Source organism: Motacilla alba, chromosome 13, assembly GCF_015832195.1.
Source record: "Motacilla alba alba isolate MOTALB_02 chromosome 13, Motacilla_alba_V1.0_pri, whole genome shotgun sequence".
Taxonomy (NCBI): Eukaryota; Metazoa; Chordata; class Aves; order Passeriformes; family Motacillidae; genus Motacilla; species Motacilla alba.
Genome location: NC_052028.1, coordinates 13,773,668 through 13,790,093, shown reverse-complemented (window position 1 = coordinate 13,790,093; position 16,426 = coordinate 13,773,668). Strand labels below are relative to the sequence as shown.

Genomic DNA, 16,426 nt, shown 5'->3' with positions numbered 1-16,426 from the left:
AGTTTCTGGTGGTTTTAAATTGAGATATCTATTCTCATATTACCAAGGTCCAAAGGTAAAAATATCACTATAGAACAAATGCAAATATTACACATACTTTATTTTTATGATACTTGAATGCTGTAAACAATCACAAGCAGATAGTTGTTGGCCTAAATATTTTAAAATCTTAACATAAGGCTCATTTTATTCCATTTTGTGCTTCTTTGAGCTGATCTTCTGTTAAAGAAATATATGGAGCAGTCCCTGTGAAGATTTATTGTACTGAGAAGATTTGTGACAATCTTTTAGTAAAAGCATACATGTTCCTCATCAAAGTGTTTTTTTTCCTTTGGGTAGGCAGAAATTTTATGCAGAGATGAAAGCAGGGTAGCTAAATTTGTGTCTAAATTTGGCTTGCATTTTTACTTATTTATAATATAGACATGCACAATAGTGCCATTGTTTTCTTCTATATTACAGGCAGCTATAAATAAAGTAGGGGAATTCGCAGGGAAAAAAAAATTAAGATTTCCCTTCAGGATATTCCATATGATTAGAAAAGAGCTGAAATTTTGCCCCTTTTTGAGTATTTTTTGCTCTTTGGAACACGGATTTAGTTGTGCCATGAAAATTCATGACCTCTCTATGGGTCAGCTAAAATGTCACTAATAGCCCTCTCACTCTGATTATTCCCTCTAGGTGTCCCTACAGTGCCTGACTTTCCTCTGCCAGGGTAACACCAGGAATAAACTGACCTTCACAAGATCAGAGAGATTCAGTTTGGGAAGTGCTGGGGGACAAAGGGGACATCTGTGAGATATAAACCAAAATGGTACAGCAAAAGGGAACAGTCGCCTTTCCTTGGGCAGCCCTGGCAGGAGCCTACAAAAACCCTCAGTATAAAAGATAGTAGAGTTTTCAATAGCATAAATAATCCTCTGGACAAGAGACAAAATTGTTACAGTTATCTGGCAAACCTTGATTTTGAAGGGAGTATTCACTTCCTACCGGCCTGATTTACTTATACACTCTACCCTTATACCCTCTCCACATGCAAATTGTCCCCATTTCTCATTTCCCTGGTGGTTCACCTACACAGACACTTGAATCATAGAGATGAATGGAAAGGGTTGAATGGAAAACGCAGATCAATGTCTGTCTGAAGAGTGTGGCTAAGAGGTAATGGCTCTTCCTGCCACTCGGAGCTGACCCCATAAAAATCCGTGTCAGCCAACCCTGGCAGCCTTGAGTGGGGCTGCAGCTGAGCTGGGAGTCCCACACTGACACAGGGAAGGCAGGTGCTGTCTGTGTGCAAGGAGCTCCCACAGCACCGTGGAGTCCCCCAGTGTTGGCAGCTGGTAACCTCAGCGCGGCCCCACTAACCTGGCCTCTCCTGTCCTGGTGTGACCCCGACCCCACGGGATAATTCAGCAGTCGTGCAGGTTCTCAGCTCCCTGAAGGGCCGAGGTCCAGCAAATAGATGATGTGTGGACTTCAAGCCTTGGCTCAGCCCTGAAGGATGCAGGAGAAGACAGGGATGTCCTTTGGGAGCCTCATGGCAGTGGCTGCTGAACTGCAGCACCAGGAATACGAGCTCTGGATGTTCCCAAGTCCTTCCTCAAGCCTGGCCCTCCCATCAACCATAAGGGGAGAGAGGCAGAGAACATCCTTTTGCTTCTGCCCTTTTATACAAGCACATAAAACCCTATCCTGTATCCCTTCAACTGTCCAGGAGTAATGTATTTCCCAGGAATGGAGAAATTTAGGATGTCTCTGGAACCATGGGATCAGATATGATAAGATTGCACATAAATACAGCAAACAAATAAATAAACAGCTCTTGAACTCCTTCCTTCCCCCAGCTCTCCCCTTTTTCCTAGCTTTGGAGGCACAATGGATTTCCGTGCTGGCGAGGCGCGGGAGGGGAGCTTTTGCAGAGGGAGCCCCAGGGAGGTGCTCGGGTTTCCCCCGGCCCCGGAGCGGGGACAGAGCCCAGCGCAGCCGCTGGACCACCGGGAGTATCCCGGGCTGTGCGGAGGGAGAGCAAGAGAGGAGGGGGCTGCGGGGCGGACTCGGAGCCCTGGGGCGGTGGGAGGGGACAAGCGGCGCCGGGCGGATTTATAGGGCGGTGGCGGCGGCGGAGAGCGGTCCCTGCCCGGAGCCATGCGGGGCCGGGGGCTGCTCTGCGGCATCGCCCTCTCGCTGCTGCTGCGGCCGCCGCCCCGTGAGTGCGGGGTGCCCGATCTAAATGCGGGGTGCCCGGTCCGAGCGCAGGATGCCCGGCCCGGAGCTTTGCGGCAGCCCCGCGCCAGAGCTCCGGCTGCGGGAGCGCCCGGGGAGGGAGGGAGGATGGATGGGTGGGTGAGTGGGTTGGGGGATCCTCCAGCTTTTCCTACAACCAGCGCAGAGCTCCCTCTCCTCTCAAGCCCCGGCTTCGTGCTGCCTGGCCCCGCGGTGCCGAGGGGCCGGGATGCTGAGCCGCTCCTCTTGTCTCCGCAGCCGCGGCCGCTGAGGTGCGGCCCCAGGCCGAGGTGGTGGTGCCGCGCTGGGCAGCCCCGGGTGGCCCCGGCAGCCCCAAGGTAGGTCGCGCCCAGCGCTTGGTCTCTGTTGTGTTCGCAGCCCTGCCTTTGCGGGGACAGGGGGGTGTCGCGCACCTGCGATGCGCGTTTTGGGGTTGCTAAGCTGTGGGGATGGGCAAGGAGCTGCCGTAGCTCCTGCAGATCGCAGGAAAGGCTGTGTGAGCTGGCTGCTGCATCTGGGAACTGCGTTCACCCTGCCCTCTGCCATGCCTTAAGGGCTCGGTCTGTGTCTGTGAACGGGGAGCGGGGCCATACCATCGGTGGCGTTTAGGGAACGGCTGGATAGAAGAATAAGTGACTAGCAGGTCAAGGGAGAGGGTTCTGACCTTGTACTCCGGTGAGACCCCACCTGCAGTGCTGTGTCTGGGATCCCCAGCACAGGAATTATATCGACCTGTTGGAGCCAGGCCAGGGCTGGGCAGTGAAGATGCTCCAAGGGCTGTATCACCTCTCCTATGAAGACAGACTGAGAGAGCTGGCGTTGTTCATCCTGGAGAACTCTCTGGAAAGACCTTGTAGCATCTTTCAGTACTAAAAAGAGCTACAAGAGTGTTGGAGAGGGACTTTGTACAAGGGTGTGGATTGACAGAACAAGAGAGAACGGCTTTAAGCTAAAAAAGGGCGGGCTTAGATTAGATATTTGGCAGAAATTTTTGACTGTGAGGTGACGAGGCACTGGGAGAGGTTGCCCAGAAAAGCTGTGGATGCACCATCCTTGGATGTGTGCAAGGCCAGGCTGGATGGGGCTTGGAGCCATCTTTCCTAGTGGAAGGAGTTCCAACCCAATGGCACGAGGATGGAACAAAATTATGTTTAAGATCCCTTCCAGCCCAAACCACTCTCTGGTTCTGTGAATCCCAGCTGTGAGGGTGCTTCACTAGGTAAGAAAAGCCAAACAGCAGCTCGGGTAGGTTTGGCTGTGTCTCAGACATTGTGTGTTAACACAGATCTCACCCCTGCTGCTGTTCCATGGGTGCATGAAGGGGTGTCTCAACAGCCTCCAGACTCTGACAATCAGTTTTCTGAGGACCAGAAAGCTTCAAACACAAAACACAGTTCCCCTTCCCAGGCTTGGTGTTGTTGCAATCAAGAAGTAATTGCAATTGTGAGATTGAGAGAAAGAGGAAAGTCCACAGGGTGTTTTTTACATGGTGAACCAGAAAAAAAGGGAAGCTCAGCATTATGGGGACATGTTATTTTTCATGAATATAGTGGTGTTATTTGGGAATTTATTAATGGGTCTTTTCCACAATATGAGTCTTTCTAAAACTTATTGTGTCCTATTGCACACAAAAAACCCCTACAATGACTCTCTCGTGTTCTTAGTTCTTTTTAAAATGCCCTTGTGACGCTGCCTGCAGGTTTTGGTTCTGTTATTGATAGTGATGCAAATACATCTGGAGAGCATTTCCCCTCAATAAATTTGCTGGGTCTCAGGGGTCGCACTTGGTTTGTTTCAGGCAAGTTCCCATTGGCTCTGAAATGAGTGTTAGCAACGCTTATATACAGCTGGGATATTTCATTTGCACAGCAGTGGATGGACTGAAGCAGTGGGATTGCTGAAGGAGGAGGGAGGGTGGTATTAGTAATAATGATGTTAGCACAACCTTTGTGAAGAGATTTTATGGTGATGGAGACCCTCAGCTCTGAGCAAGGCAGCCTTACAGTGCTTTCATGTTAGTGAAGCACAAACCCTCAGATGAATTGTGCACCTGTGATTTAGTAAAAGAAGCTCTGCCTGTTGCAATCATCCCTTATTGTATATCCTAAATGTATTAACTTGCTTTGCATCATCTGCGTGGGCCTGATGCCACATCCTGGAAACTGAAGGAAGGATGAGCAAAACCCAGAATATGAGCAGAGAGCTGATGAAAAGAGATATTTGTATTTGCTGAGCAAGTGAGGGTATCTCGGGGCGGACAAAACATCCCATGCAGTCAACCTTGCTTTCTTTCACTTCCAATGTTCTGTTCCTCAAAGTCTGCTCCAACACTGATTTAGAAAATACTCTGGGTTAATAATTTCACCAACCCTCATGATTTCTCTTCCAGCTGAATAAAGTGCATTGTTACATTCATATGAGCTATTTCTCTTCTGGGGAATTTGTTCATCCATTTTCTCTGTGAGAAAGCTTTCAGACTTGGAAAACTCAAGCTGTCATTACGTAGTGGTTTTGCTTTGAGGGAGGTAAAACTGCAGACCTCAGAGCTTCTTCTAGTTGCTCTTCTAAAATCTCATTCTATGCTTTAAGTCTCTGGAATGATTCTTTTTTTTGGGTTAGTGTATGCATTTGCCATTGCACTAAGAAATTGGGGTGCATTCTGTTCAAACCAGCAGGCCCTGGGGAGGCCTGAAGTTCTGTCTGTGCAATGGCTGGAGTCTGGAGGCAGCCAAGGGTCCTGTTCCCTGCCTTTCACTGGCACTTTCTGCGGGTAAAGGAACCAAGTGAGAATCTCTGGAAGAGGCATGATGCCTCTCATCCTGAAATAGGCTCCTAAAGATGCCTTTCTGCTGTGACAACATACAAAGGAAGCTTTGGTTAACTAGCTCAGATATTTGACTCCTCAATCTCTGGGGCAAGCTGGGATGTCCCGTGATGTTGTGCTGAGCACAATCTACAACAGAAGGAGGTGCAGGGAGCTCTTCCCATCCAACTGCCCCTCCAAGCACTCCAGCACCAGGATGTGTTGCCTTGCCTGAGCACTTTACTCCTCCTGAGACACCAGGTGGTGTCTCTAGCTCAGGTACAGCATCCCAGCAGATGCCTGCACTGCTTCCTGCCTCTGCATGGCTGTGCTGTGGGATGCAGCAGCGTGCCTGGAGCTGGGAGCCACCTTGGTGCATCCCTTCTCTTCCCCGTCACTCCAGGTCTGAGGCAGGAGGAAGGCGAGGGGTGGTTTAAGGCCAGCTGCCATTTCCAGTTTGTATTTGTGGATGTGTTCATAAGGATGATGTATGAGTAACAGGCCCTCTCTCCCCTGCACGCAGCATCCACTCCGAGCTGAAGTTACACTGGAGGCAGAAGGCCAGGAGCTCATCTTGGAACTGGAGAAAAATAGGTGAGTGTGCTTGTGCCCTGCATTGTGATCTCACTTAAATAAAGAATAAGGATTACAGTGAGGTCAACAGGAAAACCTCCACTGACTTCAGCAGGATTTTGATAAAGACAGGATGGGGAAGTCCTTCACTGGATTTCAAGGTTATCCCAAGTCCCCTCAGATGTTAATCAGCCAAGGAGCACATTATAGCAGAGCTTTGTCAGCAAAAAACCAGATGGTGACCTGGCCCTCAGTGTGTAAACTTATTTTTGCATCATAATTCTTCCTACATTAACTGGAAAATGTTGTTGATATGAAGCTCCCTATTTACCAAATGGCTCAGTGCTTTAGAGTCAGTGTGACTCTAATGAGGGTTTCATTTGCTGTGATCCAAAGAGGTCCTTCTCTGCTTCCTAGGAGAAATGATCTGACAGTTTCAATTCCATTAGTGCCCTTCATGCTAAAGCAGACTGAAAAATTGGTTTTGCATTAACTGAAATGCAGCCTCCTCTCAGGCATGTGAGAGCAATGCTGTGTGCTGCCATAGGGTGTGATATTGAATTCAGCTGAAGCTGCAGGAGATTAAGGCAGGGAGAAGGATTCTGCTCTGGAGGCCACCCCAGAGCCCCTCTGCCCTGTGAGTACATTAGTTTCCAGCAGTGGAATAGCAGCTGGGAATTCAGCTGCAAGAAGCTTGTCTTTGCTCAGCAGCCCACTTGCACTGTTGGTGTTTTATTTATTTTCAAATGGGTTTGAAGATTTATCTATGGAAATACAACCAAACGTTTGTCTGCTAGACAACAATAACCTCAGAATAATGACCCTGTTTATGTTTTAAATGTATTTTATGGGCATCCCAACCACAGAGATTGAGGGCTCAGCTTTCCTCCTAAAAGAGTGAAGTGTCAGAAGATCTTACTAATTCTGATGGCAGTACCTGAACCTAAATGATATTCAGGGAGTTTTGGAGGAAAACCAGGGTTTTTTGTCACTTTCTGCAGTAAAGCCTGAAATGTGAGGGCTGATGGAAGATGAGTATGAGGTGTTTTCTGTAAAAAGTCACAAAACCTACTGAGAGTTCCAGTGCTGCAAAAACCAGATGCTTTTCATAGGCAGCCATGCACCTGTGTAGAACTAAACAGAAACAGCTATAAATTCTGTATTTTTTAGCATGTTTCAGCTGAGAAAATAAGACCAGGCACCATGAGCACTGCTAAGCCAGTGCTGTCTGGAGGAATTGCTGCTGATGACAGTGGCACCGTGCCAGGTCTGAACTGAGCCTGGAAGCAGCACAACCTCTGATGCTGCTGGGGGTCTCCTTCCAGGACTGCCAGGCCTTGCTGATTCTGCAGTTGCTATGCAAAGGTGAGTATTTCTGGCACAGCAGAAGTTGGCCAGAGAAAGGATCCTTGCTGAGTTGATCTGTTTGAGCTCCAAGCTCAGTGATGTAAGCTCCAGGTGCTGGCGGGAGCGGTGCCGTGCTATTTCCAGCACAGAAAAACCCTTTGCTGGTGTTAGTAAACAGAGTTATAATAATAGAAGGTTCCTATTGTGTTTATTTCCTGAAGTGCATTTTCATTCATTGAGATGTATACACACAGGCTTGGAAGTGTGTGCACACACTTCCACTGCAGGATGGATCTCCTTTACAAGTGCTGATAAATAGCACTTGCTTGAAAACCAACTGGTTTGGAGCTTTTAATTTTTATTTTCAGTGGAAAATGCAGGTGATTCATGGACAGCAGTGCTTCATGTGGGAGTCTTGCTAGGCCTCAAGTCCCTGCTCAAGAAAGGTGGCAGTACAATCACAAAATGCTGAGAAGTGGAAAGGCTCTACTTCTCAGAGACTTGTGAAAGTGCTGAAGTAGTTTAGAGACTTAAAAGAGGAATGATGAAGCCCTGTGTATTTATCAGCATCCATAGAGCACTTTTAAGTGGAGACAAATCTCTTCTTGTGGAAGAGTGTGGCAAGGCAGAGCCCAACCTGGCCCCTCACATTCCCAGCCTGGGTTGCTCCACAGCACCCAGGAGCTCATCACTGCTTGTGCCTGTCTCACAGGGGAAGCTGAGGTTTTGGATGAGGTTTGGAGTGCTCGGTAGCTGCAGCATCCAGGACTTCTTCTGGGAAGAGTTTGTTGCCCAGGCAGCAGGAGATAAAGTGAAATCCTCCAAGTGGGAAGTGTCCCTTCAAAGCTGTACAAAACCTGTAAGCTCCAGGCTGCAAATTCACATGAAAATGAGCATAAGAGAACTGCAACTTCAAGGAAGGTACTTGAGGCTTTATAAACTAAAATAAGCCTCAGAGAACTGGGCCATTTAATTGCTCCAGTTTAGAGGAGCCTTTGGAAACCAGCTTTGCTGCTGAGGTTGGTGCTGTGCTCCCCCTCTGTCCCTGGCTCATTCAGGTGATGTTCTTGGTGGAATAGGCAGCCTTATTGTACATTCCCCACTCTCCTGCTGGAGAGACAACTGATAAAATTGCTTTGAAAAGTGAGGGAAGTATCATAATCTGTACTTTGGTAGGGATGCCAGCTTTGGAAGAAACATTCTAGTTTCAATATGTGGAAGAAATGTTCACACCATCCAATTCCATATTCCGTATGAAAAGGACATCATGTTCATCCACAGAGGTGAAACACAGAAATTATTGCATATCTTGCTTCAGAGCTGTGCCCAACCCAGTGTTTTGTAATAAGCTCATCACACATCTGCATTTGGGCTTCATATATCTGTGAATACAATTATTGCATTAGCAGTTAACATAATATTGCATTATTTCCTGTCCAGGAATTTGATAAGAAGTCAGAAACACACTGGAGTTTCAAGCAGAGTTCATGACACGCTAACATTTCAGGATAATGACAAAATATATCACTCAAATGACTCTGGCTTGTTTTAAATGACTCAAATCCATGTCCTGCAGCTGTGGGATTGGAAAGCTCAAAGCTGCACAAACAACAAATATATGGAGAGTTGCCTATAAAGCAGCTTTAAATTTGGCTGGGGCTTAGGAGCGGAAGAATCTGAGTTGCAAACTTTGGATGAAAAGTGACTTTTTAAAAAAGGCATTTGCATTTGTTAATAAAAAGCAGCTTTGAGCCAAGCAGGGACAGGCTGAGAGCCTCTCAATGTGTGTGGCAGCACTGCCTGGGGTAAGGCTTTTCTTAGTGAAGAGGAGAGCTCCTACTAGCACAGCAGAAACCTGCATGGGATTTAGCTTCTCACCTCAGTGAAGGAAAGGGAGCAAAAAGACCTCTCTTCTCTCTCTTCTCTCTCTTCTCTCTCTTCTCTCTCTTCTCTCTCTTCTCTCTCTTCTCTCTCTTCTCTCTCTTCTCTCTCTTCTCTCTCTTCTCTCTCTTCTCTCTCTTCTCTCTCTTCTCTCTCTTCTCTCTCGGGAAGAACAGACTTGGGAAAGGCCCTCTCAGCTGCCAAGGGTATTGGAGGCTTCTCCAGGGGGTGTCCCTGCCTGTGGATGAATCCCTGGGAGAGCCTGGGGCTGTTTGTTTCAGCTCCTTATTCCACCACTGCACTGGGTGGCAAAACCCCAGTGGAGATGTGCAGGAGCTGCCTGAGGACGCAGCAAAGGAGGTCCAGAGCTCACCTGGTCTGACCTCAGGAGCCAACAGAAAGTTGTTTTTAGGCCACTCTGATAGGGAGCAGCATAATTTCCAAGCTCTGCTGGGCCCACCTGGGTAGGTGACAAGTGCTCCCACCCAGCTTGATGGTCTCAGTGGTGCAGTAAAAGATCTGTCACTTGTATTCCAGTGTTTCCTGCTTTTGCACGTTTCCAGGGCCTCTCCTACCAACTGGGTGAGGAAGTTGCTGCCCATTTCTGAGCAGGAAGGATATATGAGATTATTCCACTGATGGGCTACACATCGTCAGTGTCTAATGGGCTTCCTTCATGGGCAGGGGTTAAGGGTTATGCAAAGGGGAAATTGAGTTTATCCTGCTCTACTGTCTCTTGGAATCATCAGAAAAAACAGGGGTGGGATCTGGAAAGCCACAGCTGCTTTTCAGCTTCCTGATTCCCTCAGGATATTCAGCGATTCCTCTGTGTGGGGCAGAGAGGAAGAGACCTGGAAATGAAGCCTTTTAAATCTTTTGTGCACTGACTCATTATCAGCCAGTTTTCCATTTATTTCATTTCCTTTTTCCTCTCTGGGTAACCTTTATAGTTCCTATTGGTAAGTGAAGGGTTTATGTGATAAATCTTTCTTGGGTCCTGTAACACAATTTATACAGTGAATGTCACAGATGATGTGGGTGGGAGAAGGGGATGGAGAGTCTTTAGTCTGTGATGCTTTCCCAGGCCTTAAAAATGGCTTGTTTAGTTCCACCTCAATAGTTGGAAAGCCACTTTTTCCTTTCAAACTGCTGTGTTTACACAATAAATATGTTCTTAGCAAAAGCTCTAGAGGAAGGGAGCTTAAGAGCTCCAGGATTCATCTGGATGGAACTCACCAAGAAAAAAAAAAAAAATTGGATTTCATTGGTTCTGTGAAGTGCCAGGTTTTGACTGCAATATTCCAGAGGCTTGAAATCTCCCATTTCCCACTAGTGGTGGATATGGAAAGCAGGCCTGCCTGCTTGTATTGTCATGAGTCATGTGTTGGTGGTGTTCAAGATGGGGCCACTTCAGGTTTTGATAATAAATTCTGGCTTTAGGGAACATTTAAGTGACTGAGAGGCAAGAGTTCACATTCCCCTTCTTACCCTACTTGGATCCTGTTGAGAGGCAATGGAGTGGGACCACAAATTGTAGTTGGAAATCTCATGTCTAAAGTTTCTTGGGAAAATCAATTCCCTCCACCCCCAGATGCTGTCAGCCTGGCTGGACAGATTTATTGTGATTTGAGGAAAGGGACAGGGAAAGAGATGTAAGAGACTGCAGGCTCCACTTTTCTTGGTCCCATGACTGAAAAATCAATGTCAATGTTTCTCATGAGAGCCTCATGGACCATTTGGCTTTTGTTTTTTGGGAGGAAATAAAAACCATATCCATCTCCTAGATACTGCTGGGTGTTTCTAAGCTGGCAGCTGTCCATGCAGACTAGCCCCTCTGTAAAATGAACCCAAACAAGGTTGCTGATGGGACCAAATTATTTAAAGTCCTTCTTGCTCTAATTAGTAGCAAAATCAGAGTGCTGCTGGGTGCCTGTGGGTGATCTCAGGCTGGTGCAACTGAGTTCATGGCAGCCCTGAGCTCCTCTTAGGCTTGTGCTGACAAGTGATGTTTTATAGGCAAAACTGCTCCCATTTATCAGGAAAATAGGGGTGAGGTTCTCTAGAGCAGCTGGGAAGTGTGCACTCCCTCAAGAGGATGTGGCCCTGCAAGCAGGGTTCCAGCTTTCCTTCTGCTGTTTTTGGGAGTGTTTGGGTGTGCCGTGCAGCCCCTCTTCCTGCAGCTGCTCCTCTGCTCCTCAGCAGCAGCCAGATGAGCTGAAAGCCACGTCCTCTCCCTGTCCCCAAGTGCCACAGGGGCAGCTGCCTGCCAAGAGAGCTGCCCTCAGCCCACCTCTCCTGCTGAGAAGCATCTCAGTTCATGAGCGGAGTATGTGACCCCCAGTCCCAGCAGAGCCAGGCTGCCCTGTGCTGCCAGCTCTGCAGGCAGGGAGCAGCTCCGGGAGGAGGGCTGTGTGTCAAACAATGATATCATTGAGAGGCTGGAGCGGGACCAGGACGGCTCCAGGACAGCCATCAGCAGGAACCGCTCGGGCCATCTGTACATGATGGCACCGAGCCACTCTCCCTGCACTTGGCTTCCTCACTTGCATTCAACCTGGCTCCCAGGGCTTCCCGGTGAACAAACCCTGCCAAGAGCAGGCCATTCCACCCTGAGCTTGGAGGCTGAGCTGGATGCTGGGGATTGACTGATCCTGCCGAAAGCTGGTCCCTGTTGGAAAGGGGTGAGGCTCCTCTAGAACATCCCAAGCTCTCGTGTGCAGCTTCCCCTGGCTCCAAACCAGCTGCAGCTGCTGTCAGCTTTAGCAAAGGAGAGTGCTCCCATCCCAAAGCAGCTTTTTCTCTGACTTCATCAATTCTTCATGCTGATAACTCCTCTAATGAGAGACTCAGTGCTGCCTTTTAGGAAGATGATGTGTGCTAGTGATCTGCCAGCTGCCTGACTGGATCTCAGAAGTCTTTAAGTGATGTTATTCTGCATCCAGGCTTTTGCAGCTTCAGCGTGAGCTGCTAGAGAAGTGGTCACTACAGAGGCATGTAATGTAACTGGAAAGAAAGAACCAAATTGTGCTATTTTTTCCAGACTTTCTTTCTCCAGCAAGGAGGTGAACTCTGTGTTTTTCTGAAACTTCCATCAGTGCCTTGCAGGGCTAAGCTCCCCTGGAATTAGCTGCTCAGCCTGGCAGGGATGTTGTCTTTCTCTTGTCAGAGAAGGTTTTGTGGTATGGGTGTTTCTCTGCTGTTTATCAAGCAACTGGTACACGTGGAAAAGAGAGTCCAGACTGGCTGATAGCTCTGCTGCGCTCTTGGTGACAGGAAGGTTTGTTTGCTGTTTATTTACAGTTTGGTGGAAAGCTTGGTGCTGGCTAAAGAGGCAAGTTGGGCTGGGAATGAAATTTTACAGGCTCAAAATAAGACACCAAGGGTGTTGCAAGATGTTCTGTTGTTTTTCCTCTTTCCTCACTGCCCTCCCCACCACACCTTGTGCAATCCCCTGTGATAGCTCTTTCTGGCAATGCTGCAAGAGCCACGGGGTCCCCCTGCATTAAGGCTGGGAACTGTCCTCAAAATAGGACTGTTTCAAGCTCAGAATAAGAAACTGGACTTTTCTTAGGGACGCTGTGGTGTGGAGTAGCAGTCAACTGGTGCAGAGAGGCTTGCAAGCTGCACCACGGAGATGACACAGGCTCTCAGCTGAGCAGCTGCCTAAGTGTCCCTAAAAATTCAGGCAAAGCTCCTTAATCCTCTCGAGGAGGGGCTGGAGCCTGAGCGGGAAGGGATGTGCACACCCCTTGTGCTGAGTGGCCTCATCCTGTGCCCTCCCTGGGCAGGAGTCACAGCTCTGAGGAGCCTCCCGGGGATGCTGAAGGGGAGATCAAGTGGCTATTCATGGCTAATGCTTTCCAAGAATAAAGGAGCAGGAGGAAAACACAAGAGTGCTTGTTTGGGAACGAAGCAAGCAGGCTGTGCAAAGCCTCAGCTACTGGAAATCCACGGGCTGGTGTCTGGCTTTAATAGCACAGGGCAGATCACACTGCTTTACTGTCTGCCCCTGACACAGACCAGATACCTGCCAGAGCATTGCTCAAGGCAATTTCCTGCGAGTTAATGCAATCTGTTGATCAAATATTTGTTTCTTGCACCCTTGCTGAGCAAGCTGCTGCAGCCAGGGAGATGAAGGGAGTTATGTTCTGTGGGATGTTGCTTATCTTGGGTTTAGAGACCTGGGACTGCTGAACGCAGCAACCTTGCCTTCTGATCACTGACAGCATCTGGTGATAAGAATTAACACATCAGAAAGACACAAAATGAGCTTTTCTGGGCCGTGCTGAACTTTCAAAGTTCAGATAAAAGCTGCTGTTTTCCTGACATCAGATGCTATCAGACACGGCAGTGGCACAGTTGCTTGTTGTTAAGCTGTGGGTACTTGTTCAGCTGTCTGAGCCTTTGGATGCCAGGTGGGTGAAGCACTTTCAAACACTGATAAAAGGTTTTGTTTCCTGTTGTTCTGGTGTAATTTAATTAGATATCACAGGCAGCCAGTCCTGTTTTTAAACAGAGATGCTTTCAAGGTTGATAGGATCCGACTGACAGGTACCAAAAGCCAAGATGGAAAAATCTTTGTGATAACAGCTTTCTTCATCCAGCTTAAAGAAATCAGGCAAAGAAAAGAAGAAAACTTTTTTTGCTACTTTGTAGCAGTTTAGCTCTAAAATCTGGTGCATGACATGCTCTAAACAGGGATGTAAAAGGATTGAGCTGCAGCTGCATCTGACAATACATTGCCCAGGGTGCGTGTGGCATCCTCATGGGTGGCAAATGTGGCACTTTGGTGGCCTGACAGCACCATGGGGCTGCTGCAGGAGTGTTTCATCAATAGGGCATGTCCTGTGATCCTTCTCCAGATTTTTGCAAGACAAACTATTGTTTTTAAAAACGGCTTTAAATCTACATTTTATGGCTGCTGAGATGGACACAGGATATGACCTTCTTGGTTTGGCCCAGATTTTGACTTGCTGTACTTTTTACATCACTGTTTAGCAAATGCAGATGTTTGAAAAGAAGGAGAAGGCTGTTTCCTCTGGAACAAAATCAAAATGCTTTCTTTCTAAAGCAGCACAGGAGCTCTTTTTATAGACTTTTTGTCTGATCCTGGGTTGAAGACAGGGAGAATATTGTGTACATGGAGATGACATGAACAAATTCAAATTGGGGAATCAGCATTTTCCTATAACAAAGATGTGAACCAGCTTCTGGGCAGCAGTTAAAATGCAGATAGAGATTGATTTATGATTGTACTCAGATTTGGGCAGTGGAGACAGTCTGGGTTTGAGCTGAGGACTCACACCAGCACCCAGATGTGGCCTGTGTTGTGTTTGCTATGCAGAACTTGGTGCTTTGAATTTAATCCCAGTGTATCTGGGGCAAAATTTGGCAATAGAAGGAAAACTCTGTGCAGAGAATGATCCCATTAGGGTCAGTGATTTACTTGGGATTCTGGGTCTATAAAAGTCCTCATGTAAAAATTGAAGTGTTTACTGTTGGAATTGGATCTTGGTGCCTAATTTAACTCAGGGGCAGGCTCTCTGTTAGTGTTTTAATTTAATAAATGGCTTGAAAGAGCACTTAGATGGCTTGTGGGGCCCTTCCAGGAGCGGATGTGCTCCGTGAGAGGTGCTCAGCTCCTGCCAGGGCAGTGGAGAGATGACAGTGGCCAGGTCAGCTGTGCTCCCACCTTCTGACCCTCTGCCATCACACCGTGCTCTGCACAGCTCCCACAGCTCATGGTGATGGTCCTGCCATGGATCCCACGGCTCCTGGGCCACCAGGAGCTGCTCCCTGAACAAGTGCTGGCAGGAGGGACATGCTGAGAGCAGAGCACAGCTGGTGTCCTGTGAATCCCTGTCTCTCACCTGCCCTCTCAGGGTGCTGCAGGTGATTTCACACCACGGGTAGAAAACAGTGACTGCCTCAAATCCACAGCAGTGGTTCACAGCAGCAGGAATATTTACCTTGCTTCAGAAAGAGCTGGATCTAGCTGATTTTCCAGCACCCCTAAGAAGCAGAAATCCAGGTCAAAAGAAAGGTCTCACCATCTTGATTTTTAAATTTGCCTTTCTTTCACCCCCTCCACTGTGTCTGCAGAAACCTCTTTGCACCAGGCTACACTGAGACCCACTACAGCCACAGTGGCCGAGCCCAGAGCACCCCCCTGAGCCACACGGTGAGTGCAGAGATCCCTCCCTCCCGTGCCTGCACGGGACACCAGGCTGGGGCTTGGAGAGGCAGGTGAAACTCTTCCTCCTGAGCCTTTTTTTTTAAAGGGCACAGATCCCCACAGCTTAAAGCTGAAGGGGAGGGCAGTCCAGCTTTCTGATCCGGGAGGTTCCAGTGGGAAAGCTGCTCCATCCCCCAAAAATGGTAAAAACATCTTTCTGTTTTGCCTGAGCTCTGTTATGAGAGCCAAGGTCAGCAGCCAGCATTGCTCCCCTCTCTCTGGGCGCTGGGGAATTGTTTATTCCTCACACTGCTCACCCTCTTGCTTTTAGTTTTGCTACCAAGTTCCCCACCCTGGGGACCTTCCCAGCCTTTGGGGAAAACAGCCCCGTTCAATAAAAACCCCATAAATTACTGATCTCACCCAGGCTTGGCTGCCTCTGCTGCAGCAGCACAAAGATGTGCATTGGTCACAAAGCAAAAACAAGAGATAAAATCCCCATGAGATCATCTTCCCTACTGCTGCCCCGGGGTGAGGGGAAGGGATATCATGAATATGTCAGCGTTTCTGCCCCAAAGCCTCCTTGTCCCTGCCAGAGGCTGCCTTTGTCCCACCAGCAGCCCCGGGCCGGGGGCTGCCCCACTGCCCACGGTGTCACCCTGCCTGGGGCTGCAGCCACATCCCCTGGGACGTGACCCGGGGCCAGCTGCCATCGATGGGCAGCTCCTGTTACGGGCAGAAAGCTTTGGGTGCTGCAGCCATCCCAGTCCTTCCCTGGGGGGTTGAAAGCTCTCAGTTTTTGCTGGCAACAAGGAGCTGTTTGATGCCGTTCGATGCTCCGGCACGGGCGGCGCTTGGCAGCCGAAAGGCCGAATTTCGCAGCGGAGTCACGGAGATTGAGCGCTGATAATCGGCTGCCAAACGCGGCGGAAAGGGAACAACGACCGGAGTGTCGCCAGCGCTCGCACGGGACTCGGCGACGCCTAAATTTAGGCCATGTGCCCTGTCCGTCCCGTTCGGGCAGCGCCAAGCCTGCCTCCTCCTCTCCCTTGCAGGAGCACTGCTTCTACCACGGCGCCGTGCGCGGCTGGGAGCGCTCCAGCGTCACCCTCAGCACCTGCCGGGGGCTGCGGTGAGTCCTGCAGGCGCTGGAATCTGGGAATGGACCCGGGACTGCCCTCAGGAATAGCCCCCGGGAATGCCCTTGGGAATGCCCCTGGGAATGCCCCCGGGAATGCCCCCAGGAATGCCTCTGGAATGCCCCCGGGAATGCCCTTGGAAATGCCCTCTGGAATGCCCCCGGGAATGCCTCTGGGATGCCCTCAGGAATGCCTCTGGAATACCCCCAGGAATGCCCCCGGGAATGCCTCTGGAATGCCCTCAGGAACAGCCCCTAGGAATGCCCTTGGAAGTGCCCCCAGGAA

General features: G+C 49.0%; 1 protein-coding gene across 2 annotated transcripts in view; it reads left to right on the top strand.

Annotated features, from left to right (window-relative positions):
* The first annotated feature begins 2,038 nt into the window (after nt 1-2,038).
* Nucleotides 2,039-16,426, top strand: part of ADAM19 (ADAM metallopeptidase domain 19) — a 31,760-nt gene continuing 17,372 nt past the window's right edge. The window contains exons 1-5 of one of the 2 annotated variants that reach the window (XM_038150286.1): nt 2,039-2,206; nt 2,482-2,561; nt 5,550-5,620; nt 14,930-15,008; nt 16,058-16,134. In XM_038150286.1, coding sequence (XP_038006214.1) covers nt 2,146-2,206; nt 2,482-2,561; nt 5,550-5,620; nt 14,930-15,008; nt 16,058-16,134 — 368 coding nt within the window. In that variant the 5' untranslated portion in view covers nt 2,039-2,145. Of the gene's footprint in view, nt 2,207-2,344; nt 2,562-5,549; nt 5,621-6,769; nt 6,965-14,929; nt 15,009-16,057; nt 16,135-16,426 lie in introns of those variants that run through there. The other variant, XM_038150287.1, reaches the window with a different exon arrangement.